Raw genomic sequence first — 21,862 nt, 5'->3', positions numbered from 1 at the left:
TAAGAATGTGAAATGTCAGAATAATAGTGGAGTGATTTATTTCAGCTTTTATTTCTTTTATCACATTCCCAGTGGGCCCGAAGTTTACATACACTCAATTTGTATTTGGTAGCATTGCCTTTAAATTGTTTAATTTGGGTCAAATATTTTGGGTAGCCATCCACAAGTATCCCACAATAAGTTGGGTGAATTTTGGCCCATTCCTCCTGACAGAGCTGGTGTAACTGAGTCAGGTTTGTAGGCCTCCTTGAACGCACACGCCTTTTCAGTTCTGCCCACAAATCTTCTATGGGATTGAGGTCAGGCTTTGTGATGGCCACTCCAATACCTTGACTTTGTAGTCCTTAAGCCATTTTGCCACAACTTTGGAAGTATGCTTGGGGTCATTGTCCATTTGGAAGACCCATTTGCAACCAAGCTTTAACTTCCTGACTTATGTCTTGAGACGTTGCTTCAATATATCCACATCATTTTTGTTCCTCATGATGCCATCTATTTTGAAGTACACCAGTCCGTCCTGCAGCAAAGCACCCCCACAACATGATGTGGCCACCCCCGTGCTTCACAGTTGGGATGGTGTTCTTTGGCTTGCAAGCCTCCCCCTTTTTCCTCCAAACAAAACGATGGTCATTATGGCCAAACAGTTATTTTTGTTTCATCATACCATAGGATATTTCTCCAAAAAGTACTTTCTTTGTCCCCATGTGCAATTGCAAACCGTAGTCTGGCTTTTTTATGGCGGTTTTGGAGCAGTGGCTTCTTCCTTGCTGAGCAACCTTTCAGGTTATGTCGACATAGGACTTGTTTTACTGTGGATATAAAGACTTTTGTACCCGTTTCCTCCAGCATCTTCACAAGGTCCTTTGCCGTTGTTCTGGGATTGATTTGCACTTTTCTCACCAAATTACGTTCATCTCTAGGAGACAGAACTCTTTCCTGAGTTGTATGACGGCTGCGTTGTCCCATGGTGTTTATACTTGCATACTATTGTTTGTACAGATGAATGTGGTACCTTCAGGCGTTTGGAAATTGCTCCCAAGAATGAACCAGACCTGTGGAGGTTGGCAATTTCTTTTCTGAGGTCTTGGCTGATTTCTTTTGATTTTCCCATGTCACACACAGAGGCACTGAATACATCCACAAATGCACCTCCAATTGACTCAAATTATGTCAATTAGCCTATCAGAAGCTTCTAAAGCCATGACATAATTTTCTGGAATTTTCCAAGCTTTTTAAAGGCACAGTCAACTTAGTGTATGTAAACTTCTGACCCACTGGAATTGTGATATAGTGAATTTTAAGTGAAATAATCTCTGTAAACAATTGTTGGAAAAATGAGTGACTTGTGTCATGCACAAAGTAGATGTCCTAACCGATTTGCCAAAACTATAGTTTGTTGACCAGAAATTTGTAGAGTGGTTGAAAAACGAGTTTTATTGACTCCAATCTAAGTGTATGTAAACTTCCGACTTCAACTGTGTATTGATTACAAGATTCTCCTTCTGACCCGCTAAGCCCTTCACCTCTCAGACCTTCTCCCCTACCAACCTACACAAGCACGCCATTCCACCACACAAGGCCACCTTGTCATCCCCAGGTCCAAGCTCCCTCCCTCTAGCCATCCATGACTGACTCCATCACCATCCTTCAGTTCTTCCTAAAGCCCCACCTTTTTAACAAGGCCTACCAATAAGCCCCCCTCCCCCCCACACACATACATACAAGCAAAGCAATACACTACAAAGACATTCCCCTTTGCACCATACTGATCACCATCTAACCCAAACTGGTAACCTACCCATTACCCTAAACTGGTTTTGCATCCTTACCCCTAACCCGACTCCGTATCCTAAATCGGGTTTGTAGCCAAACCCCAACCCTACACAGATACATCACACTCTTCCCTTCCTTGAGCCCACTAGTCTTTGTTCATGTTTTTGTTTAGTCTGCTGCTGTTTTGTTTGTTCCCTTTCCAAATTGCAGTACATTTCAAAAACAAAAAAATGAAATCCTGGTGATTTTTGCATTTAAAAAAAATAAATTATTAGTTTTTTTTTAAACCGAGAATGGACTTTATTTGTGGGTAAAAAAAAAAGGTAAAATCACCAGGAATTGATAAAAAAAAATGAGTTCCCAGCTATTCCCACAACTAAAAGACCTTTAATATTTTTCAACCTGAATCAAACTCTGTGTGTACCCTCCGTCAGCCTGTAGAGGGGGGTTCATACACTGTTGCCAATGTGTATTCCCCCCAATCTTTTAACTGTGTGTCACCCACACACGTGTGTGTATGGGTGTGGGGGGATGACTTTTTAGTTCTGGATTTTAAAAAAAGCTGTAAAATCACCAGGAATTCATCAAAAAATGAGTTTTTTCCACAACTAAAAAACATGTAATATTTTTCAACTTGAATTGAACTCTGGACATTGGATTTGTATGCTTCAAGACTAACATTTCACCACTCTCCATTGTGGCTAAAGGATTATGATTAGTAGTCACTACAGCCGTTATCCTAGCAAGGGAGGGTGCACAAAGTATTGAAAACAGGGACCCGTGCCAATCATTCTCACACCTTTGTATCTTTTTGAGATATTGTTGTGTTACTTGTTAAACAAAATCTCTTTCTCTAAGCAATTGTATTAGTATAATATAATATTCCTATTTTGTTAGCATACAATTTAGATCAGTATTTGTATTATGTTATGTCATATTTTATGTTTTGTGTGTGGACCCCAGGACGAGTAGCAGCTGCATCATCAAAAGCTAATGGGTATCCTAATAAATAAATAAATAAATATATGGATTTTGTGTGTCCAACCCTGTGACCAAGGCGTTTGTTGTGTGTGATAGAATGGTCGGTCCCGTGGTCCTATGAGTTTGGCCGTGCTGTATTGGCTGTGGACTACATGGTGTTTACCCTCTGTCTCATCTACATCTTCGCCATCCACAAACAGCTGGGACCCAAGATCATTGTTGACAAAATTGAGGGCTTTCTAAGAAGAAAGAGAACACTGTGCACTGCAGTGTGTAAGTAATATACTTAGATAGACATTGGGTTGTTGTAGCCGTCTCCATTATGGCGACTGTGAGAGCATAGACAGTGCCATTGAGGCCATCTTCATTTTGAAGCAGTCAATTTTCTTCTTCTACTTCTATGAGTTGGCAAACAAACTGAAAGGATGCCAAAGATGGTGGCTAAATTAAGATGAATGACTCAAGCCATACACCATTTAATTTTTCAAGGATCCTGTCTGTGTAAGTAGGTGTTCCCTCTCACGTGAGAATGCTTTCCCACGAGAGCTCATGGTTTCACCACGCGAGAGTGAACTGCTGACTTTGGTCTACTTATTGTCCTCTCCCCGCTCGGCTCGCCCCACCAGGCCGCCCCGACATATCACTGGCTAAAAAAAGGTCTCCTTTCTCTACCGTCTCTGGGGCACCGCCTCCGCGGGATGGGGGCAATAAGTAGGCCCCACCCGATCAGATAAAATAAGGGAGAAGGATGTCTCGCTGTATCTGTCTCTAAGGGTGCCTACAGCCACCTAGTGTGTGTTGTTTGAACAGGTATGAAGCCAATGTTTGCGTGTTACTGCCACCTGCCGTTATGAAAGTTATGCTCAGGAGTTTAATTAATTGGCTGATCTCTTCTGATGACCTGCAAGGAATCATGTGATCCTTCCTTAGGAAGTCTCACCCAATTGACTACTTAACAGTGGTGAAAGTTCTTAATGGCGCTGGCCATGCTGAAATGGGATTTTGGTCACTAGTCTGTCTATATGGTCTAGATTGAAATGCTGGTTTTGGCAAGAACAATTAGTATTGAAAGAAAAGTGTAAAAACTGCACACACAAAAAACAGTGATAATCCCGAATTTAATATTCTGTTCCCCTCCTGATTGGCAGATGAAAGACATCTTCTTTTTCCTCTTCTTCCTGGCGGTGTGGCTCAGCCTACAGTGTAGCCAATTAGGAGCTGCTCTACTCCTACGACCTTCGTCCTTGTTGGATATTTATCAGTGTTCTACAGGCCATACCTCCACATATTTGGATAGATCCCCATAAACAAAATGGATGTTTTTTTAGGAATGTGGTTTGCGTGTGTATGTAACATAGTATATTCTCACTTAGCCATCTTAAAATGAATGCACTAACTGTAAATCACTCTCGATTAGAGAGTCTAGTAAAGGAAATTGACAGTACCAGTCAAAAATGTTGACACCTACTCATTCAAGGGTTTTTCTTTATTTTTATTATATTTTACAGTCTAGAACAATAGTGAAGACATCAAAACTATGAAATAACACGTGGAATCATGTAGTAACAAAAAAAGGGTTAAACAAATCAAAATATATTTTATATTTGAGATTCTTCAAAGTAGCAACCCTTTGCCTGATGACAGCTTTGCACACTCTTGGCATTCTCTCAACCAGCTTCACCTTGAATGCTTTTCCAACAGTCTTGAAGTAGTTCCCACATATGCTGTGCACTTGTGTGCTGCATTTCCTACACTGCGGTCCAATTCATCCCAAACCATCTCAATTGGGTTGAGGTTGGGTGATTGTGGAGGCCAGGTCATCTGATGCAGCATCCCATCACTCTCCTTCTTGGTCAAATAGCCCTTACACAGCCTGGAGGTGTGTTGAGTCATTGTCCTTTTGAAAAACAAATGATAGTCCCACTAAGCGCAAACCAGATCGATGGCGTATCGCCGCAGAATGCTGTGGTAGACATGCTGGTTAAGTGTGAGTAGGTGTGAATTTTAAATAAATCACTGACAGTGTCACCAGCAAAGCACCATCACACCTCCTCCATGCTTCACGGTGGGAACCACACATGCAGAGATCATCCATTCACCTACTCTGCATCTCACAAAGACCGTGGTAGGAACCAAAAATCTCAAATTTGGACTCATCAGACCAAAGGACAGATTTCCACCGGTCTAATGTCCATTGCTCGTGTTTCTTGGCCCAGGCAAGTCTCTTCTTATTGGTGTCCTTTAGTAGTGGTTTCTTTGCAGCAATTTGACCATGAAGGCCTGATTCACACAGTCTCCTCTAAAGAGTTGATGTTGAGATGTGTCTATTACTTGAATTCTCTGAAGCATTTATTTGGGTTGCGGCTGGTTACTAATGAAATGATCCTCTGTAGCAGTGGTAACTCTGGGTCTTCCTTTCCTGTGGCAGTCCTCATGAGAGCCAGTTTCACCTCCAATTCTCTGGAATTTTCCAAGCTGTTTAAAGGCACAGTCAATTTAGTGTATGTTAACTTCTGACCCACTGGAATTATGATATAGTAAATTATAAGTGAAATAATTTGTCTAAACAATTGTTGGAAAAATTACTTGTGTCATGCACAAAGTTGATGTCCTAACCGACTTGGCAAAACTATAGTTTGTTAACAAGAAATATGTAGTGGTTGAAAAATGAGTTTTAATGACTCCAACCTAAGTGTATGTATACTTCCGACTTCAACTGTACTCACTTTTTATATAGAATGTGGACACCCCTTCAAATGAGTGGATTTGGCCATTTCTGCCACACCCATTGCTAAAAAGTGTATACAATCAAGCACATAGCCATGCAATCTCTATAGACAAACATTGGCAGTAGAATGGTCCATACTGAAGAGCTCAGTGACTTTCAACATGGCACCGTCATAGGATGCCACCTTTCCAACAAGCCAGTTCGTCAAATTTATGCCCTGCTAGAGCTGCCAAGGTCAACTGTAAGTGCTGTTTTTGTGAAGTGGTAACATCAAGGAGCAACAACGGCTCATCCACGAAGTGGTAGGCCCGACAAGCTTACAGAATGGAACCACCAAGTGCTGAAGCGTGTAAAAATTGTCTGTCTTGTGACGTAACACTCACTACTGAGTTCCAAATGGTATTTGAATATCAGTTTTATATGAAATGTAATTTCCACCACACTATCATTACCACAACACTAAGTCATTACCATCAAGGTACATATTTTAGAGGTAAAGGTGCATTAAATTACAATTGATATTGATGATTTTTCCCATATGTGAACATTATATGCTTGTTCTCAATATTTTACATTCCTTTTAGAAATTATCTTAAGATTTTTATGTGGTAAATACATGTTTCTGAGTATCAAGGCATATTTGGACATGACAATGATTAATACATATGATTAAGAAAACTTCCAAATAGTAAATTAATAATTTTTTTTTTTTGTGAAATATTATATAAAATACCATATGCACAATTTCGGTCATTTCCTCTTCAAGTAAAATAGCACATTTGATGTGTTGGTAATGACATTTCCCTTCTGGAATTTGGTGAAACGATAAAAATTATTTTTATCCTTAAATAGTATGGTCTCAGCCAATATTAAGTCTTGTATCCAGACAGTGAAGAAAATATTCAGATAGATAAAAAGCAGTTTAATTTTCCAAAACATTTAACATCCTAAAGTTACCATATATTCAACCACAAGGAGGTACTAATGAGCTATGCGAGATATGTATATTTTTAATCATAATAGAGGACTCCTAAAATTGTATTATTTCGGTGTAGATAAGGAAAGGGCAGGTTAAAAACATGAATGCAGTGGAAATTAACTGACTACGGTAAGTAACTTTAATGTCAAGCAGATTACACCATTTTGCTCCATTTCTGAAATGTAGCAACGTTTAAGACATTCATTTCATGTTGTAATGTTAACAAGGTACCCAAAAGTAGTTTGAATTCATGTTTTCATTTTATTTGCTAAGCGAAACTTGTTTAAACAGCGAAATTGTAGTGAAAATCATCCTTGTTTGCATAGCGATGATGAAAAGAACGTCATTTATTTAGGCTGTAATGATCTCCAAAATTCAAATTATTAGGTCATCACACCGTTGATATAGCAACGGACGCTAATAGTTTATCGAATCCCATTCTGACGCAGGGGAGGACACTATTTGGCATGACAGGCCTAATATGCCTCTGGTTTCTCTCTCTGCATTTGGATTGCTGCTGTTGTATCTGCCTGCTCAGCACTGTACAGAGCCAATCTGTCATGGTCACCTCTCCTCACCCCCAGTTGTAGCACTGTTCTAGTGCCCTCTCCTGGACGACAGAGGCTCTCTTTCAGAGTAACTTGATAAAGCCCACATGTCCTCCACATGTCCTCCACCCACCCACTCACTCTGAGGTAAGGTTGTCAAAATGTAAATGAACTTTATTGATCCCCAGTCAATTGTATTACTTAGTTTTTTTTATGTACTAGTTTCAGTTTCTGTTCTGTTTTCTCTTTCAGATCTGACCCCTCTCTCTCCAACTAGCTGACCCATGTCTGATGGAGAACAGTGAAATCTAGACACTCACAAACACACCTCTTACCAATCCATCGATGACGATGATGACGAATGTTCCTCTTGTGGTTCGGGGAAATGCCAAAGATGGACTCGATGCTCATTCAGCCATCCTTTCAATGTTTTTCAACTTTGATTATTTGAACTGCTGCCATTTTGTATGTGGACTATTGTTGCTCTTCTGTTACTTTGTTGTTCCTATGTTGGTCTAGAAATCTTGTTCCTGTGGGTTATGGAATCGGTGGGCAAACTGTTCTTAATGTAATATGTACAAACATTTTTAAAGGTGCAATTCAAATATCTCTACCCCCATAATGACATGACCAAGTACAAACACATTCAACCTGACACAATCACAAAAACATAGATTGTATGTCGGTTTTACACTCAAAAAAATGCTCCACTAAGCTAGATTCAATCAGTTCTGCCTTAACCCTTGATAACCGATAACATTGTTTTTATTAAGGCGATGTCGGAGGTGTAACTGCATTGGAGCTGTCAAATCACCAAAAGCCTCCCGGAATTATAGCTATCACGGACATTGCCATTGGATGTGCAGAGACACAGTAGTAGTAATCGCATGCAGCCTTGTTACAAGCCGTCAAATCGGTGAGCAGCTGCTCTTGTGATCATTGTCAAAAAGCCACACCTGCCCATCTCGCATTAAAAGTTCAGAACAAGAAAGTGTCAATTTGAAAAATCAATAACTAAATCATGAGGATTTCTATCATCTTAATCGAGGTGTAGCTTCCGTCTCAAATTCCAGTGATTGAACTGGAAGGCTGCATGGGGATGTCTCTTTTTTTAAAATATATATTTATTTATTTTTATTCTTTTTTTTTTTGCCCCTTTTTTCTCCCCAATTTCGTGGTATCCAATTGTTGTAGTAGCTACTATCTTGTCTCATTGCTACAACTCCCGTACGGGCTCGGGAGAGACGAAGGCTGAATGTCATGCGTACTGCTTCTTAACACAGCGCGCATCCAACCCGGAAGCCAGCCGCCCCAATGTGTCGGTGGCTACACCGTGCACCTGGCAACCTTGGCTAGGGCGCACTGCGCCCGGCCCGCCACAGGAGTCGCTGGTGCGCGATGAGACAAGGAGATCCCTACCAACCAATCCCTCCCTAACCCGGACGACGCTAGGCCAATTGTGCGTCGCCCCACGGACCTCCCGGTCACGGCCGGTTACGACAGAGCCTGGGCGCGAACCCAGGGACTCTGATGGCACAGCTGGCGCTGCATCCTCGGCCTCCTCCCCGGGAGGCCGGGGATGTCTCTTAACGCTCCACTCCATGCCGCCAATGGCAATGTCCGCTTTAGGTACAATTTGATATTGAGATAAAAATGGCTGCATTGGACCTTTAAATGTAGCTATTTTGAGTCTTTGGACCCTTTTACTCCCTTTTGTATAGCAGAATATTTGCTTGCTAAATAACCTTTTAAGTACCTCCTGTAAATTCTTATATTTGTCAATGGTGAATTGCTGTATAGTATATGTGGTGATAAAACACATGAAAGTTCAGACTGTTAAAACTACTGCAACCCTTAGTGCTCTATATGGAAACTCGGAAATGATTTTCCGCTAGTGGTGTGAAGTAGTTAAGTAAAAATACTTGAAAGTACTACTTAAGTAGGTTTAGGGATATCTGTACTTTACTATTTATATTTTTGTTAACTTTTACTTCACTACATTCCTAAAGAAAATTCTATACTTTTTACTCAATATGTTTTCCCTGACACCCAAAAGTATTCGTTACATTTGTAATACATAGCAGGACAAGAAAAGTATCAAATTCACACACTTATCAAGAGAACATCCCCACTGCCTCTGTTCTGATGGACTCACTTAACAGTGAGGAGTGTGCCTGGCTATCTGTAAATTAAAATAAACAAGAAAATGATGCTGTCTGGTTTGCTTAATATAAGGAATTTGAAATGATTTATACTTTTACTTTTCATACTTAAGTATATTTTAGCAATTACATTTACTTTTGATACTTACGTATATTTCAAACCAAATACTTTTAGACTTTTACTCAAGTAGATTTTAATGGGTGACTTTCACTTTTACTTGAGTCATTTTCTATTAAGGTATCTTCTCTTTTACTCAAGTATGTTAATTGGGTACTTTTTCCACCACTGTTTTCCGCTTCAGCCGATCCTTACAGGAAACGAGCTTGGTTCATGTTGTTGGAGGTGAATGAATGGAGTTCTTTTACATATGTTGGATCGTTACTTGATCACCCTGTTGCAGGAGAACTTTCCTGCAATTCAGGAAACGTAAAACTTGTATATTTGAGGTTTAAAAAGGTTTCTGAGGTTTGTTATTTCCACTTTGAAATTTCAGACTTGATTTTCCCAAACAATGTATCAACCCCTATAAAAATGCTGATTAATTATAATCCACATAATACTTCACATTTAATGTTGCTGCAGGATTATTTTCCTGCTGTAGCAAACTGGCACGAATTAAGATCCTACATCTGTAGCGTCAGATCTTTCTAACCGACCGAAGCCGAGTGAGAGTGAAAAAGAGGGGTGGTATAGAGAGAGAGAGAGAAAGAGTGAAAAAGAGGGGTGGTATAGAGAGAGAGATGGTGGTATGTGTACTTTAGAACTGGGTTTTACCGACTCTTACTGCCTTTTCACCCCACAACAACCAGATTTCTACAACGGGTATTAATAACCAGCTATTTTAAAATATCAGTTTCGAGTTATTAGCACCTTTTGTCCGAGTAGACGTGCCGTTAACTGAGTTGAGGGAGGAAGGCTGCGGAGGGCTAGTGTCCACATTTGCCCTCAGCTGTGGCCTTTTCCCAGGGAGCACCTGGTAACCCGAAGAAGGAAGGTTAGGTGACATTCACTAATTTCAGAGATAGAGCTCAAATTTTCAGGGAACGATGTTATTAAAGATGCCAAGTGTTAAATATTTGGGTCAAGCATTTCTAACCCAGCTTGAGGCAAGTCATGTATACTGCAGCTCACCCAAATGGAGAGAGAAATATGTCTTAGGCATGTCTGCATACATCTCCACTTTCAGCTACATTGCAGTCTTTGGTGTTGCATATCTCTCCTCTTGTTCATCTGCATCTCATATCGCTCTCTTTCTCTCCTTTGGTGGTCTCAATCGTAACTGTTTCACACAGTAATGTAGAAGTTTGGGTTGGTAGCAGTGAGAAATGGGGTGGGGACCATAGGGCCAGATTCATTAATCATTGCAGAAAGTTTGCACCTTGTATTTTCCAATCGGAACATAACAGAGTGTTGAACAAAATATGAAATAAAGGGAGGTGCAACAAGTGCAGAAGCTTTGGTTAAATTTGGCTCTGATTGCTTGGGTTTGGCTTCATTTTGGAGGCTTTGCAGATATAGTTTGCAGAGGCTCCTCTCATGGGGAGCAGCTGGAGATGTGGAAGAGAGGATTATGAAAGGAGGGGGATAGAGAAAGAGAGTGAAAAAGAGGGGTGGTATAGAGAGAGAGAGAAAGAGTGAAAAAGAGGGGTGGTATAGAGAGAGAGATGGTGGTATCTTCAGTGTCAGTCAACTCACAGTGCAAGGGAGGGTCACATTACACTGACTCTGGGAGTGCAGGGTTTTAAATAGAGTGGTTATTTTGGGGGCTACATGTTCAGGAGGGGTACCGGGGAGGGGGTGTACTCAGAAGGAAGGTAGTGAAAAGGCTATATGGGTTGAGTGTGAAAACCAGGCCATTCATTGTTGATCATTGTGCCTGCAATGCTTGGTAATGTGTGTGTGTAACCAAGGGCTGGCTCATTGCTTGTTCCTATGGTGCTGGAATTGTGAGAGTGGTGGGTTGGTGGGCATATACAAATGGTGGGTAAAAACTGTGTAGAACATTTGGTACAAAGCTAATTGGCATTGACATTGGCAAATAGTTCCCGATTGGGGTGGCAGGGTAGCCTAGTGGTTAGAGCTAGTAACTGAAAGGTTGCAAGTTCAAACCTCTCAGCTGACAAGGTACAAATCTGTTGTTCTGCCCCTGAACAAGGCAGTTAACCCACTGTTCCTAGGCCATCATTAAAAATAAGAATTTGTTCTTAACTGACGTAAATAAAATTGATAGCTGATATGTCTTCTCTCAACACCTGCTTGTCTCACCAACGCTCTCTTTTCTCTCTCCCCCTCACTCGTTCCAATGATATAGTTCTGATATCACCCCTCTCACTCTCTCCTTTGCTATTTCAACTCTTCCTCCTTACACCTCCCTTCTTTCACGATATATGGTCATCCTGGCCTGAGCCTCCTTCTCCCACCGTCCTCTCTAAAGTTAAACTTGAACATTTGATGACAGCAAAAAAGCAAGCAATATCTGCCCCTCTCTCCCTTCCTCTCGCTATCTGCCTCTCTTCCCTGTTCATTCCATTTTAGACGGTGCAAGCATGGTCAACGGTGGAGCATTTGCCCCTGTCACTCAGCCTAATTGCCCCATTCCTTCTCATCTTACCCCCCGGGCTGGTCTCTCTCTTCTCCTGCCCGTCCCACATTAGTGCCGCCTGTGTCAGGTCTGCAACGGTGTCTCTTCAAACTGTGCCATTTTACTGCATGCTTAAACTTTAAAGGGGTACTAAACAAGCACTATTTCAGGAGGACAAGAGGGTTACTTTTTTTTTTCCAAAGGAGAAGGACACCTACCTTTTCCAGGAGGGATTTGGTTTATCGTTGTGTTGTGAGGAGTTGAGAACAAGTGTCTGGATTTCTATTTGGAATATCCCCGTTCAACTGGGCATTACATAGGCCTATTGTGTGCACTTCTTTATAACTGGTGCCCGTTCCCCATCGCTCTCCTTAGGGTGTGTGTGTGGGTGTGTGGGTGTATTGTGTGTGTGTGGGACAGAAAGGCAACAAACTCTGGGGGTGTCAGTGTGCACGTGCTAAACCATTGCACTGCAAAGGGAGTGATCCCTCGTTTATCTGGTATCATCCCTCACTCTCCTCGTTTATCTATCGTCCCTCTCAACCCTTTGTTCTGAGATTAATCATGGCCTCCTTTAAGACGTGGCTCTTGGGACTGTTCCTAGCCCTACTCTGCACCTTCCAGACCCCTCTTGCCCCTGGCGTCAAGGCTCAAGACCTGCCGCTGGCTCCCCAACAGGATGTAGTAGCTGATGACGAGGGGGAGCATGCAGCGGATGTAGGGGGAGATGACGACGACGACGATGATGATGATGATGATGGGGACAGTAAAGAGGATGATGACAATGATGATGACGACGATGACGATGATAACGACGATGATGATGACGACGACGATGATGATGACGACAACGATGATGACGACAACGATGATGACGACGACGACGATGATGACGACGATGATGATGACGATGACGACAACGATGATGACGACGACGATGATGACGACGACGATGATGAAGACAACGATGATAACGACGATGATGACGACGATGATGATGACGACGATGATGACGATGATGATGATGATGATGACGACGATGACCACACAGGTAAGTTACGTCTTTTCACTTAAATTATGCTGCATTCTTTACCCACCTTCCCTCGCCATCATCTCTGTGTGACCCTAAACCCACCCCGCTCTGCCTGTCTGAAACTATATCAGAAGAGAACGGGAGAGGGGAGGGGCTTAGCCACACCTTGGCCACTCCCCTCTCCTTACCTCTCCATGCCCTGCAGAACCTCTCCTTGTCAGTTAGTTCTCAGCTCAGCCTGTCACTCAGTTCAGCTGTCCAATCAGAGTAGATATAGGAAAAGAGACTAGTACAGAAGTCCCTCCTTCACCCCTTTACAGCTGTCCATTACCTTTGCTGTGTCTGTCTGACTCTCTCTGTGTTCTCTTCCCTGCTTAAATAGAGTTATGAACACTCTGGGGAAATTGAACTGGCCCGCCTGGAGTCCCAACTGTGTGTCATCCTTCGTACAGTACACTAGATATGAACCTGGGGACTACAGAAGCATTGTAATGATGAGTAAAAGGAGATGTTTTTTTTAGTTGTTTTTTTAAGTAACACAGAGACTTGATAGAATCAGTCATCGGATCATAATATAATTCAGATCTTTTGATTTGTGTCTTGTTTGAAATAATGGTTTCTTCTTTTTCACTCCGTCCTTCCTTTCTCACGGTTATGGATTGGATTGACATGTATTTGTGTCTCCTCCATGTTAACCTACAGAGAAAGAAAGAGAGACAGTGGTGTAGAAAGAGGAGGCTTGATAGAGATAGACAGACAGACAGACAGACAGACAGGAGGAGGAGGTGGAAGGGGTGAGGGGTGTTGGGTGGCACATGAGGGCTAAAGAATTCATTAATTTACTAGATAAGAGTAGTAAGGTGTGGTAATAGTAACAGGGGTGTCAATAGAGTTTCTCTCTTTCTCCACATCTCTCAATCTCTCTTTCTCTGTAGAGCTTCCTTCTTTGTCACTATGTTGAATAGTTCCAATGAAATGAATGTACTGTATATGCAACCCTGGTCTATGTTTTTACGTCATCTTTGAATGCATATTAATAACACATCTGTGAATGCATATTAATAACACATCTGTGAATGCATATTAATAACACATCTGTGAATGCATATTAAGAACACATCTGTGAATGCATATTAATAACACATCTGTGAATGTATATTAATAACACATCTGTGAATGTATATTAATAACACATCTGTGAATGTATATTAATAACACATCTGTGAATGCATATTAATAACACATCTGTGAATGCATATTAATAACACATCTGTGAATGCATATTAATATCACATCTGTGAATGCATATTAATAACACATCTGTGAACGTATCCATTCATATTTTGTAATTCTCACTCAAACTCACTCAAGCGGTTCTCAGACTATTACGTTTGTACAAAGATAATCATTCACATACTGAGAACAGAAACGGCCATTATTTTCTTAAACTAATTTGAAATATTTATACGGCCATTCGTCATTTGTCACTTTAGAGAAGATAATTGGAATATGAATTATTCTTATAATACATTCATTTGTATAATTGCGTATGATACCACTTTAGTTAGATTACATGTCAGATATCAGAGATTTTACACCAGATCAAGCAATGTTTGTGTGGGCTACCTCTAGCCTGGTACTCAACGTAGATGTTGAGGTTTTTCACATTTTGGAGAAAAAAATAGTATTTGGAAAAAAAGAGAAATATAGGTAGCTAATTGACAAGACATGACAGTTACTCCAGGTGTTGCATGAATAGAAGTGTTTGACTCTGCTCTTATTTTTATGTGGATTTTTTAAATTTATTTTTTGTTGACTGTGAAACAACCCCTTTCTGTGAAAACTGTGACAAAATATCACCTCTGATCATGTCTCTCTAACCCTACTTTCAATCATAGAATAAACAAATTGATCATGAAGTGTTGCATGGATGTACTTCTGTTGTTGCCTGGAGTCATGGGTTTGGTGACTGACTACATGCATGGAGTAAACCTGTGTGGTATAAAAAAGGTGGGAGATTGTTTCAGTACTAAGTCTGTTTGAGTCAAATGAACAGGAAAAGTTCAAATGTTCATCTTACTGTGGAATGGTTTATTGTATAGTCATACTGAGTGTGAACCTATATACACTGCTCAAAAAAATAAAGGGAACACTTAAACAACACAATGTAACTCAAAGTCAATCACACTTCTGTGAAATCAAACTGTCCACTTAGGAAGCATCACTGATTGACAGTAGATTTCACATGCTGTTGTGCAAATGGAATAGACAACAGGTGGAAATTACAGGCAATTAGCAAGACACCCCCAATAAAGGAGTGGTTCTGCAGGTGGTGACCACAGACCACTTCTTAGTTCCTATGCTTCCTGGCTGATGTTTTGGTCACTTTTGAATGCTGGCGGTGCTTTCACTCTAGTGGTAGCATGAGACGGAGTCTACAACCCACACAAGTGGCTCAGGTAGTGCAGCTCATCCAGGATAGCACATCAATGCGAGCTGTGGCAAGAAGGTTTGCTGTGTCTGTCAGCGTAGTGTCCAGATCATGGAGGCACTACCAGGAGACAGGCCAGTACATCAGGAGACGTGGAGGAGGCCGTAGGAGGGCAACAACCCAGCAGCAGGACCGCTACCTCCGCCTTTGTGCAAGGAGGAGCAGGAGGAGCACTGCCAGAGCCCTGCAAAATTACCTCCAGCAGGCCACAAATGTGCATGTGTCTGCTCAAACGGTCAGAAACAGACTCCATGAGGGTGGTATGAGGGCCCAACGTCCACAGGTGGGGGTTGTGCTTACAGCCCAACACCGTGCAGGACGTTTGGCATTTGCCAGAGAACACCAAGATTGGCAAATTCGCCACTGGCGCCCTGTGCTCTTCACAGATGAAAGCAGGTTCACACTGAGCACATGTGACGGAGTCTGGAGACGCCGTGGAGAACGTTCTGCTGCCTGCAACATCCTCCAGCATGACCGGTTTGGCGGTGGGTCAGTCATGGTGTGGGGTGCTCGCCAGAGGTAGCCTGAGATGAGATCCTCAGACCCCTTGTGAGACCATATGCTGGTGCGGTTGGCCCTAGGTTCCTCTTAATGCAAGACAATGCTAGACCTCATGTGACTGGAGTGTGTCAGCAGTTCCTGCAAGAGGAAGGCATTGATGCTATGGACTGACCCGCCCGTTCCCCAGACCTGAATCCAATTGAGCACATCTGGGACATCATGTCTCGCTCCACTGTCCAGGAGTTGGCGAATGCTTTAGTCTAGGTCTGGGAGGAGATCCCTCAGGAGACCATCCACCACCTCATCAGGAGCATGCCCAGGCGTTGTAGGGAGGTCATACAGGCACGTGGAAGCCACACACACTACTGAGCCTCATTTTGACTTGTTTTAAGGACATTACATCAAAGTTGGATCAGCCTGTAGTGTGGTTTTCCACTTTAATTTTGAGTGTGACTCCAAATCCAGACCTCCATGGGTTGATAAATTTGATTTCCATTGATCATTTTTGTGTGATTTTGTTGTCAGCACATTCAACTATGTAAAGAAAAAAGTATTTAATAAGAATATTTAATTCATTCAGATTTTATTTTAGTGTTCCCTTAATTTTTTTGAGCAGTGCATATTTAAAATGACTAGACTTTCTTTATGGGCATTTGTGATTATAATCTACCTATGTGTATTTGTGTGTACAAAGAATTTTCTGTGAGGTAGTCTGTACATTGTACTGGTTTGTGTATGTGGTTAGAATTTGTGTGTGTCTACAGAATATGAGCGTGTAGAACTAGTGTATGCATGCAGGACTGTATGTAGGAAATTCGTTTTTGTATAGTATGAATGAACTCTACCCTGCCATTCTGTTACACCATTACCTTGCTACAAAACAAAAATACATTAATGAACACCATCACAGAAAATGTACAGATACACACATACAGTGGGGAGAACAAGTATTCTATACACTGCCGATTTTGTAGGTTTTCCTACTTACAAAGCATGTAGAGGTCTGTATTTTTTTTTTTAAATCATTGGTACACTTCAACTGTGAGAGATTATGATTTTTTATGATTTTTAAGTAATTAATTTGCATTTTATTGCATGACATAAGTATTTGATACATCAGAAAAGCAGAACTTAATATTTGGTCCAGAAACCTTTGTTTGCAATTACAGAGATCATACGTTTCATGTAGTTCTTGACCAGGTTTGCACACACTGCAGCAGGGATTTTGTCCCACTCCTCCATACAGACCTTCTCCAGATCCTTCAGGTTTCGGGGCTGTCGCTGGGCAATACGGACTTTCAGCTCCCTCCAAAGATTTTCTATTGGGTTCAGGTCTGGAGACTGGCTAGGCCACTCCAGGACCTTGAGATGCTTCTTACGGAGCCACTCCTTAGTTGCCCTGGCTGTGTGTTTCGGGTCGTTGTCATGCTGGAAGACCCAGCCATGACCCATCTTCAATGCTCTTCCTGAGGGAAGGAGGTTGTTGGCCAAGATCTCGCGATACATGGACCCATCCACCCTCCCCTCAATACGGTGCAGTCGTCCTGGCCCCTTTGCAGAAAAGCATCCCCATGTTTCCACCTCCATGCTTCACGGTTGGGATGGTGTTCTTGGGGTTGTACTCATCATTCTTCTTCCTCTAAACACGGCGAGTGGAGTTTAGACCAAAAAGCTCTATATTTGTATCATCATACCACATGACCTTCTCCCATTCCTCCTCTGGATCATCCAGATGGTCATTGGCAAACTTCAGACGGGCCTGGACATGCGCTGGCTTGAGTGCGCTACAGGATTTTAATCCATGACGGCGTAGTGTGTTACTAATGGTTTTCTTTGAGACTGTGGTCCCAGCTCTCTTCAGGTCATTGACCAGGTCCTGCCGTGTTGTTCTGGGCTGATCCCTCACCTTCCTCATGATCATTGATGCCCCACGAGGTGAGATCTTGCATGGAGCCCCAGACCGAGGGTGATTGACCGTCATCTTGAACTTCTTTCATTTTCTAATAATTGCGCCAACAGTTGTTGCCTTCTCACGAAGCTGCTTGCCTATTGCCCCGTAGCCCATCCCAGCCTTGTGCAGGTCTACAATTTTAGCCCTGATGTCCTTACACAGCTCTCTGGTCTTGGCCATTGTGGAGAGGTTAGAGTTTGTTTGATTGAGTGTGTGGACAGGTGTCTTTTATACAGGTAACGAGTTCAAACAGGTGCGGTTAATACAGGTAATGAGTGGAGAACAGGAGGGCTTCTTAAAGAAAAACTAACAGGTCTGTGAGAGCCGGAATTCTTACTGGTTGGTAGGTGATCAAATCCTTATGTCATGCAATAAAATGCAAATGAATTACTTAAAAATCATACAATGTTATTTTCTGGATTTTTGTTTTAGATTCCGTCTCTCACAGTTGAAGTGTACCTATGATAAAAATTACAGACCTCTACATGCTTTGTAAGTAGGAAAACCTGCAAAATCGGCAGTGTATCAAATACTTGTTCTCCCCACTGTACGTGTTAGGATGGGAATGAACAAGTTATTTTACAGAGGCTGACGGTAATGATGACGATGATGATGATGAACCGGCTGCAGCTGATGACGACGATGATGATGACGACAATGATGATGATGACGATGAGGAAGAGGACGATCAACTGTATCACAAAGGATCCCTCTGTTCATACTGTGAATACTGTGAGGTAGGTCTCACCATCTAGATAGAAACACCAGTTTGATTACATTTATTGGTAAAACAATTTGCACCCTATTAATATGTTTTCCCCATCCTTGTTAAAAATTCTCTCTCTCTCTCTCTCTCTCTCTCTCTCTCTCTCTCTCTCTCTCTCTCTCACTCACTCACTCACTCACTCACTCACTCACTCACTCACTCACTCACTCACTCACTCACTCACTCACTCACTCACTCACTCACTCACTCACTCACTCACTCACTCACTCACTCACTCACTCACTCACTCACACACACACACACAGCACTGTGACACCTGCAACAAGTGCCCATGTGCAGAGGGAGATAAGTCTGCGCACTGTGACACCTGTCAGGTAAGAATTACCTTCCCATTCAACCACTAATAACCTACACCCTCAGAAAGAAGGGTTCCAAAAAGGTTATTAAGCTGTCCATGTAGGAGAACACTTTTTTGATTCCAGGGAGAACTCTTTTTTCGAGAGGGTTCTACATGGAATCCAAAATGGTTCTACCTGGAACCAAAAATAATGTTGGTTCCAACGGACTGGATTTTGAACCCAGGTCATCTGTGCACCACAAGACTTTGCATTATAATTAGCTTGGGAAGTTAACACAAGTCTTCAGGTCCTAGGAAAGGTTACAACAGAGCTAGTCAAAACATAGTCTCTCAAATCTCTGGGAGCTCTCTTCGCTTCGCACGCTCCATACAGCGGTTGTGAGAAGACTAATTTTGCATTTGCATGCTCCTCGGAAGTAGGAAGCTGATCTTAATATGATGATTTTAAATTTTTTTTACATCAAGAGGGCTGGTTATGATGCAATGACAAAGTCAGATCAGAGAAGCTCCTCCCTCCAGTTATGTCCTATGACGTTATATAGTCCTTCATTTGTTATCCTTCTCTAATGCCTTACCCTTTTCCTGCTTCCTTCTTTAGATGTGCAACTTCTGCTACGTGTGTCCCATTTGCAGCACACTTTGCCAACCAGGTAAGACAGGGGTGTGGGACTGTTTGATAAAGAATCATTGTATGAACAGTTGACATGTCATTAGCTGCTATTAGAGAAATGTTTGAGGTTGAACGCCGGGCAGCAGAAACATCAGCTTCACTGTATGTTTTTAATCCCCAAGGTGGTTTTCTGGACGAGCTGACTGGATCAATCTATAAGTAAGACACAGTTACATAAACACCTTTTGAATGCCTCAGTGTGAGCTCTCAACATTCCGTTTGACACAGAATTACGTTTATTCTCAAAATAACAAATAATGTCTATCTGCGGAATGCAGTTACTACAAGGAGCGCCCCACCTGAATCTGCCATTAGCATCGAGTCACTACATGCCGCGCCCACTGCCATTGAGGCTGCTTCTAACAGTGTGGCTCGTACCGAATGGACGGAGAAACGATTATCCACACAATGTGGAAAGACGTCTTCGGCCACACACATATAAAAACAGACATTAAATACCAGCCATTAGTTAAAAATAGTTATGTTTATTTCACAGTGACATGCCAATTAGCTAACATTACTGCCTACTACTGAAAGCACCAGGACAAGCCAGTGCAAATAACCAGTGCACACCGGTGTTGTACCGAGGTGCCTGCCGACCTGAGGTGCTTCCCACTGGGCAGCTGTATCCTGTTGAGCACTGCTTTCTCACAGTTAACGTTACGGCGAGGGAAGTAGCTAGCTACAGTGTCTTTTGAAAGTATTCATACCCCTTGGCTTATTCCACATTTAGTTGTGTTAGAGCCTGAATTCAAAATGGATTGAATGGGTTGTTCTTCTCACCCATCTACACAACATACCCCCATAATGAGAAACTGAAAACATAATGAGAAACTGAAAACAAACACATATTTGCAATTGTATTACCATGAAGTCTAAGGAACTGTCCTTAGATCTATTGGATATAATTGTGATGAGGCATATATCTAGGGAAGGGTAAAAAAAAAAACTATTTCTAGAGTGTTGAAAGTTTCCAAGAGCCCAGTGGTCTCTATCATATGGAAATTGAAAAAAATGGAACTGCTTAGAGGTGGCCGTCTGACCAAACTGGGCAAGAACGACCTTGGTCAGGGAGGTGACCAAGAACCCAATGACCATTCTGACAGAACTACAGAGTTCCTTGGCTGAGATGGGAGAACCTGCCAGAAGGACAAGACTCTCTACAGCACTACACCAATCTGGGCTTTATGGGAGAGTGGCCAGGTGGAAGCCACTCCTGAGAAATAGGCACATGACAGCATGCTTGGAGTTTGCAAAAAGGAATGTGAAAGACTGGGATCACAAGGCAAAATATTCTGTGGTCTGATGAGACAAAAATGTAACACTTTGGCCTGAATGCAAAGCGCTATGTCTGGAGAAAACCAGGCACAGCTCATCACCGGTCTATCACCATACCTACCGTAAAGCATGGTAGTGGCAGCACCATGCAATGGAGATGCTTTTCAGCAGCAGGGACTGAGAGACTGGTACGAATAAAGAGAAACAATGAATTGAGCCAAATGCAGGCAAATCCTTGATGAGAACCTGCTTCAGATTGCAAACTACCCTAGACTGGGGTGAAGATTCACGTTCCAACAGCAACATGGCAGAATGGTAGAAAATCCCCAATCCCCAAAAAAAGCTGATACAGACGTACCCAAGAAAGCTGTTATCGCTACCTAAAGGTGCTTCGACAAAATATTGAATAGTGAATACTTCTGTAAATGAGATATTTCTGTATTTCCTTTTCAATACATTTGCAAAAATTTCTAAAAACATGTTTTCACTTTGCCATTATGGGGTATTGTGTGTAGATTGGTGAGAAAAAATATATAGTTAGCAAATCCAAATGGCAAGCTATCACACCCAAATGCACCTCACCCTGTGATTCTTTCAATAGGCCTACCCGTGTGAGTAGAAATGTGAAGACTGATGCGCAGGAAAATCAATAAACCAACCACTTGTCTCCCTTTATCCGTTAGGACTGTAGCCGATGTCTTTGAAGCTGACAAATAAGCCCCTGTCGCCGCCATGTGGCCAAGGAAGATACTGCAACCAAGGGATTGTATTATCTCTTAGAGATTCACTGTCATTATTCTCACTTTTAATAAGTTATAAATAATTTTTCTGTCTTTCTTGTTGTTGACTGAGAACACCACAAACATGCAAACTGGATATAGAGATACTGGATAGATTGGATACACATATTGGATATAATGGATAGCCTATAGAAGTTGTGAGAATATGAGAATAACTTTAATTGAGCTATTTGTGTATTATTTTTAGATGACAGGTTTATGGTACTCTTCTCAGGAACATGCATTCGTATTTTAAAGTCATATCTGTGTTTCTTAAAAACAGTGGGGTTGTATGAAATAAACTAAAGGGGAAGTTTTAAA

At 41.8% G+C, this 21,862-nt stretch overlaps 1 protein-coding gene across 1 annotated transcript; it reads left to right on the top strand.

Annotated features, from left to right (window-relative positions):
- The first annotated feature begins 11,716 nt into the window (after positions 1-11,716).
- On the top strand, positions 11,717-21,862 carry LOC110521910 (sarcoplasmic reticulum histidine-rich calcium-binding protein). The gene is made up of 6 exons (XM_021599862.2): positions 11,717-12,804; positions 18,315-18,466; positions 18,762-18,830; positions 19,413-19,464; positions 19,607-19,643; positions 21,446-21,862. Exons 1-6 carry the CDS (start codon positions 12,318-12,320, stop codon positions 21,477-21,479), a joined length of 831 nt encoding a protein of 276 aa, XP_021455537.2. The 5' UTR covers positions 11,717-12,317; the 3' UTR covers positions 21,480-21,862.

Source organism: Oncorhynchus mykiss, chromosome 30 (assembly GCF_013265735.2).
Source record: "Oncorhynchus mykiss isolate Arlee chromosome 30, USDA_OmykA_1.1, whole genome shotgun sequence".
Classification (NCBI taxonomy): domain Eukaryota; kingdom Metazoa; phylum Chordata; class Actinopteri; order Salmoniformes; family Salmonidae; genus Oncorhynchus; species Oncorhynchus mykiss.
This window is presented reverse-complemented; position numbering and strand designations above follow the sequence as displayed.